Source organism: Triticum aestivum, chromosome 4B, assembly GCF_018294505.1.
Source record: "Triticum aestivum cultivar Chinese Spring chromosome 4B, IWGSC CS RefSeq v2.1, whole genome shotgun sequence".
Classification (NCBI taxonomy): Eukaryota; Viridiplantae; Streptophyta; class Magnoliopsida; order Poales; family Poaceae; genus Triticum; species Triticum aestivum.
Window position 1 is genome coordinate 612,604,956 of NC_057804.1, and position 7,052 is coordinate 612,612,007.

General features: G+C 49.0%; 1 protein-coding gene across 1 annotated transcript; it reads right to left on the reverse strand.

The window, feature by feature from the left end:
- Positions 1–895: 895 nt before the first annotated feature.
- Positions 896–3,980, reverse strand: LOC780678 (anthocyanin regulatory C1 protein). The gene is made up of 2 exons (XM_044511089.1): positions 1,913–3,980; positions 896–1,807 (listed from the first exon to the last, which is right to left on the reverse strand). The coding sequence occupies exons 1-2, from the start codon at positions 2,043–2,045 to the stop codon at positions 1,203–1,205; spliced, it is 738 nt and encodes a 245-aa protein (XP_044367024.1). The 5' UTR covers positions 2,046–3,980; the 3' UTR covers positions 896–1,202.
- Between the last annotated feature and the right edge of the window lie 3,072 nt (positions 3,981–7,052).

Sequence of the window (7,052 nt, forward strand, 5' to 3'; positions counted from 1 at the left end):
GAAGAGAGTATCTATGTGTTCGTTTCACATATATGTTTTGTTGCGGTTGCCGTTCCCGATCCAACAAAGCTGGGTCTAGGGCTTTCGCTCGGAAAGCAATTACATTAATACAGAGAGAGTAAAGCTACATCTACAGGCAGACTCTTGCGAACTGATGTGGCGGGGTTAGATTAGAAACAAAAAGGAAGAGGGCACATCCAGTGAAATTCACGGGGTATTTATTAGTTGAGGTTGAAGAGGCCCGTAGCTTTTTCGACGACGCCTCAACAAAAGGATAACAACTCCCAGTGGCTATGTCGCCAGTGGGGTCAACGATAGTCATGGCATTACTATCATCATGAACACAACACACTGCCATCAAACCACCGCGGGTAGGCCATTTTCTTGTGAATGCTTTTCACGAGGAGCCACCTCTTGGATTGTTGGTAGAGTGGGAGATGTTTGTTGTGGTGTCTTCTTTGTAATCGTAAAAGAAAGCATTGTTTCCCTTGCCATTTGACCAGTGGCCGTGCCAGAAGTTCACGTATGTGATGTCAATTTAAACTTGCGATGTCAAATACATGTGTATTTACAAATTTTCTTCCATCTTCTGCATAATTTTTACTTGCACTTAAGAGTTTCACCAAAATGTTGTGTGGTCAAGTGACCACACTGCTTGAACGTGGGTTTGCAACTGCATTTGACACGAGTCAACTGTGCAGAAAACATACACCTATATAGTGAGGAAATCATAGCGTTGCAACAAAGTACGTCTCCAACGACACCGACGACGTCCATCCAATTCTTAGGCATTTATTGTCATCTAGATCCATCCACTTCTCGATGCAGAGGTCGGCAGATATCTTTATCAAAAAAAAGGAGGTTGGCAGATATCCTCCTTTTCGAAGAAGAAAAATTAGAGCCACGTTGAAGTATAATTAGATTCTTATTTAGAAATACAATACAAAATGTGGATGCTCGTGTAGGCACACATACACTTATTCGGTTGAACACACCCACTCAGACACCATCCATCTAAACAGCTCGAGAGAGTGTGAGTATGATCAGAAGTCACAGGTAGCTACTCTCATTAGTCAAGTGCTCTCAGCCCGAAGGCAACGTACGTACAAGGAGCTGTATCGTACATTTGCACATACAATACAAATCCCTATTCGTACGTAGTGATAAACGTGCATGTGCTGTGCTGAAAAAGATTGTGAGCGTTAATACGCCATCTGCAGGGACTTGACCCAGTCCCAGTCCTCGTCGGACTCGAGAAACGACGCTAAGGCTCTTACGTCGTCCATCCAGTCGCCACCGCCCGACGATGCCACCAAGCTGCTGCCGCTGCACTCATCTGCGTCTCCTCCCACGGCCCGCGTCTCCATGACCGGCGGGGGCGGCGCATCCCGGCTGAGGAAGAGACCGCCTGTGCACCTCACGGGCTTGGGCACCCACACCGAGGCCGACGACAGCAGCCCCGCAGCCTTGGCACTTGTACCATCCCCGCAGTTAGAGGAAAGCCATGCTGTCGACGCCCCGGTGGAGGAGCCGGAGCTGGCGGAGGGGCAGGGTGTGGCGACCGTCCTGGTGGTGTCCAGTCGCGCCGGGAGCGCCTTCCGGCCAAGGGTGCTGTTCCAGTAGTTCTTGATTTCGTTGTCTGTTCGGCCGGGCAGCCTGCCCGCGATGAGGGACCACCTGTTGCCGAGGAGGCGGTGGAGCCTGACGATGAGCTCCTCGTCGTCGTCGGAGATGTTGCCCCGCTTGATGCTCGGCCGGAGGTAGTTGAGCCACCGCAGCCGGCAGCTCTTGCCGCACCGCCGCAGACCTGCAAATCAATTTGGTGCGCGTGACTCACTCACGTTTAGGAGGTAGCTCCGGATTGTCTAGAACAACATAACTTTACTAGGGATTGCGATCGATTGGTACGTACCGGCTTTGAGGGGGACTTCCTTCCATCTGCCTTCGCCATGGGCCTTGATGTAGGAGGCCAAGGTTTGGTCCTCCTTGCTCGTCCATGCCCCTCTCTTCACCCCTTCCTTCGCGCTGCACGTCCTCATCCCCATTCTCTCTCTCTCTCTCTCTCTCTCTCTCTTTCTATCTTCCTCTTTCTTCTGAGGCAACCTCTCTCTATGTCATCTCATCTGTGGGCGGCAGGATTGTTGCCGTATTTATATACATCAGCGCGTCTACGTGGCCCCGTTCAGCATTGTACAGCAGCGCGGCTACGTGGACCTGTTTAGCATTGTACAATAGCGCGTCTACGTGGACCTGCTTAGCACCCTCAGCCATGGTTATCGTGATCGACACTTCTCTCTAGAGGTGGATGGACCAAAAGGCAAGGAAAGCTCCATGTGTGCAATGAATCGGGATGCGCAGCGCGGCCGTTTCTTCGCCGGCAGGTTTGATTGATGTCATATTTCTGTGACAAGTCCTAAGAATCGTTGCATTTGTATGTCTAGGTGGGGGGAAACACGAACATTTACTATTAGAAGAGGGACATGCTGCCAGTCGACTCCCCGGAAGTTGCGGGTGCTCAGAGCCTCAGAGGCATGCCAAGGTTCCTTCCCACCAGATGCTGAGAGAAGGTTGAGCTTTTACTAATGAGAAAAGTCTATTTTTGGTCCCTCGACAAATTGATAAGCGTGGATTTCGTCCGTCAACTCTATAACTAGAGGTGAACTAACCTGTGGTTGAGATGGTTAGGTGGACAGTGATATTTCCAAGCCACCAGGGTTCAAATCCCGGTGCTCGCTTTATTCCTGGATTTATTTCAGGATTTTTGGCGATGCGTTTTCAATGGAAGGAGACGTTCATGTCGACGACGAGGCGCCTACTATGGCCTCGTAAATCTCAAGATGATAGGCGCTTGTGTCTGTACTGATGCTAAAAAAAAACTCTAAAACTAGAGAAGTTTGACACACGGCCCGCTCCTGCGAGCGTATCGGTGGCCTTGATCCCTGGTGCTGCGGTGGGGAAGTTGCCAACGACCCTCCACTACCTGCATCTGGCTGGCTGGGGCACCTTTCGGCTAAGGAGCTCGTCTTAGAGTAGGAGAGTACCACGGCCGCAGCACGGCCACTGCAAGAGATCGCCGATCCGGTCTGTGGGACCTCCAAGAGGCTCAGTCCGGGGAGATCCAACCCTCGGCACCACCGCTGATCGACCATTTGCGTGTTCCATCCATGGACAGACATGAGAAAGTCACCAATCCCCAGGCAATAATCTTCCTGATCTGTCGCTTGGTGAACATGACTAGGCGTGCAGTGTTAGGTATCCATCGGCTTCATGTAGAGTGCTTAGTTTGCGGCAAGAGAAAAGATTAATATATTCTCAAAAAGAGAAAATGAAAATAAAACACAAGGTTTTAACATTGTAGACCAGTGACCACACATGCAAAAATGGCACGTGTGTTTTGGCTTGCTTTCGAATTTGTACGTGCACTGGCATGGCATGGATGGTTTCGACCGTGTATGGGCACTTGTGTGTGCGTGCTCCGGCATGGGTCACACCCACAGACAAAGGCTCACGGCTAACCAGTGGTCATCGGCCTCAAATTTCTTATCACTGTGCTTTCATGTTGAAGAAAACGGCCACCATTTGTCCTTTTTGTGCAAGTCATGTTCAGTGACAACCCATCTGGTAAGGTAACATCCAAAAGAAATTAAATGCTACGGTTGTCATGTCCTTTTGATACATTTGTTAGAGAATTAATTTTCTACTCCATCTAAGAGATTAATTTGGACGGTAGGTAGTGATCGAGTAGGAGGTGTCTGCTTCCCTATGTGTGTACCTTCATTGTAATCGCTTCGTCGTTTGACACGGGTCAACTCTGTAGGAAAGGACACCTGCAAAGAGCAGGTATTACAGTGAGGAAATCTATGTACCATACTACTCCCTCCGTTTATAAATATTTGTTTTTTTAGAGATTTCAAATAGACTACCACATATGATGTATATAGACATATTTTAAAGTATAGATTCACTCATTTTGCTTCGTATGTAGACACTTGTTGAAATATCTAGAAACACAAATATTTAGAAACAAAGGAAGTAGATCGAGTTGCAACAAAGTAATGACACCGACATCCATCCGTTTTCATATGCATCATTATCCTGCACATGTAACGAATAACGACGCTAATAAGCTTACCCATTCTTCTTGAAAACTACACAAATAATCGAATTCTTTTGTGGTTTTGCTAAATCTCAGGTGTCTGAATTTTTTTTTCTTGGCATCAATCAATTTCTGCTATGCATGAGGCTGAAGGTGGGAATGGCGTGAGGAGTGGCAGCGGTAAAAGTTGGCCACGCCGAGGCTGCCACTCTCCCAAGTGAAGGTGAGGAAGAAACTTAACTGAGGGGTCGGGGGAGGGGTGCGGGGCTCACCAGGTTCCTGCTATTCGGGGGAGGGGGTGTTAGAGGGATGGCCAGGACGGTGGAGGAGGTTGGGGGGAGGGCGGGGTAGGTTGGAGGCGCGAGGAAGAAGTGATAGAGAGGTTGACGATGAATGGTGTGATCTGTTTTGGGCCGTGGGCCGTTCGATCAAGATCCGATGGTTCCTGAAAAATGTGACTGATATCGAAACGTTCTTAGGTAACTAAGAGCATCTACATCCGAACTTGGCAAATCCGGTCCCTCATACGCCCCAGGCCATCCGCGGGCACGGATCGAGCGCTCTGTATATCCGCGCCTTCACACCCGTGTATCTCATATTTCGTCCCCCATATTCATACTAAACTATGCAACATTGATAAAAACTACCTAGATCATGAGCAGACATAAAAATGCATCGGTTCATCAAAAGATCACAGACGGATTAGTACGTACGTCACTCACTCACGTTCAACTACCTAGACCTGCAAATCAATTTGGCGAGCGTCACTCACTCACGTTCAACTAGCACTCCATTTTCTAGAAGACTAGAACAGAATAGAGCGTTAATTCGTGGGTTGCGAGGATTAGTACGTACCAGCTTTGAGGGGGACTTCCTTCCATCTGCCTTCGCCATGGGCCTTGATGTACGAGGCCAAGGTTTCGTCCTCCTTGCTCGTCCATGCCCCTCTCTTCATCCCTTCCTTCGCACTGCACGCCCTCCTCCCCATTCTCTCGCTCTCTCTTTCTATCTTCCTCTTTCTCTTTCTCTGAAGTAACCTTCTCTCTATCTCATCTCCAGTGCGTTGTGTTAGAGCGAGAGAGAGAGAGAGAGGGCTCTTGCCGTATTTATTCATCAGTGCGTCTACGTGGCCCTCTTCAGCATTGTGTACAGCAGCGCATCTACGTGGACCCGTTTAGCATTATACATCAGCGCGTCTACGTGGACGTGCTTAGCACCCTCAACCCATGGTCATCGTGAGCGACACTTCTCTTGGGGTTAGATGGTACCAAAAGGCTAGGAAGGCTCCATGTGTGCAATGAACTGGGATGTACGTACAGCGCGGCCGTCTCTTCGCCGTCAATATATCGCCGACGGTGTGATGCATGCCATAGAAAATGTCTATGACAAGTCCCATGGATCGTTGCCTTTTGAGTCCAAGTGGGGGGAACACAAACATTACCTCCCGTCATTTCAATGTTACTAGCGCGGCTGTTTCCTCAAAAAAAAAAAGACGTCGATAACTGCCACACGTTCGGTGTATCGGATGGTTGTACCGCACGCCTCGTGCAGCCTGGAGAAGAACCCGCCCGCACGACCGCGTCCGGGCGCGCGCAGCCACAGGCCGCACGTCCGATGTGTGGCAAAACCGCCCACACGTCCGGGCCAGACGCCCGTGCTGCCCGCACGACCCAGCCGTCCCGGCCTCCTTTCGATCCCCAGTCCAAACTGCCGCCATCGTCTTCCACCCCTCGATCCCGTACCTCCATCGCCGTCCTTCTCTGGTTGCCACGGCAACCAGAGCAGATCCATAGGGCCTTCCCACCGCTAACCACACCCCCCTCCCCCACTCCAACCCCGCCCTCCAGAGACTACCAGCTAAAAGCAGGTGAGTCTCCGATCTCCTACTGTTTCTCATCCTTCTTCTGGCCAGAATTTAGAAATTGCAAATTTACCAACGAAGATGACAACTGGATCTCCTCGAACAACATACACCAGGTCTATCGGGGCAAAACACTACACATTTTTGTGTGTGTTCGCGTTTGCCAAGCAGCATACACCAGATCTGCCATGTACTACGCTAGAGTTAAGCTTAGGCTCTCGGTTCGTTTGGTGCAAGTAGTTGGTAATGAAGGATGCATAGGGATCCCTTAAAAAGGGGAGAGAAAGGAGAAATTTGGCATATGAGGGGTAGGAAAAATAGTTGCCACTTTTGTCTAACACCAGTTGCCACCTATCGTTGTCGTTAGCTGCCACCATGTTAACCTGTTGCTTGCCATCCTATTGTAGTGGTTGTTGCCATCGATTCGAAAGGATAGCTGGCACCCAGATTTCAGAAAAGCGAGTGGATGTGCATGTCCTATTTTCATGATGTGTTGGTTGCCTACGCAAGAAAATGTGATAAGATTGCCGTGTTATCTTCTACATGCAAACAGCAAAAAATGCATTTTTTGCAGATTGTTGATGCGTTCTTGTTCATGCAGTGATTGAGAACACATTGACAAAAACAAAATCGGAAAAGAATGAATCACGAAGATGGAACTGATCCTTGGGTTTCTCAAAGGCCAGAAACGCCCCCTTGGGATGCAGCAGAGTACAGTCAACTCATTTCTGCAGGGTCGTTGCTGCAACTACTAGAGCAGTACGCAGGCATTGGTATGATGCATGATAACAAGAAAAGAACATTTTGCCATGTTTGCGACGATGAAAATGACATTCTACTTATGTCCTACAATCTCATTTTTCGCAGGTTCTTATGACCAAAACACATTTAGGGGGGCACCATGGCAAGTTCAATCACAGGGCGCTAACACTGGCAAATGTACTGGCAACCAACTTCAACTAGCTAATGTGGCAAATCAAGGTAACGCATACGAAAAAGAAACATACTGGTTGTGGACATGAAAATTAAATTTGTAAAGGATGGCAAAAGACTCACGAGTTATATCGGGAAAATGTAGGACCTTCATGTAGCACG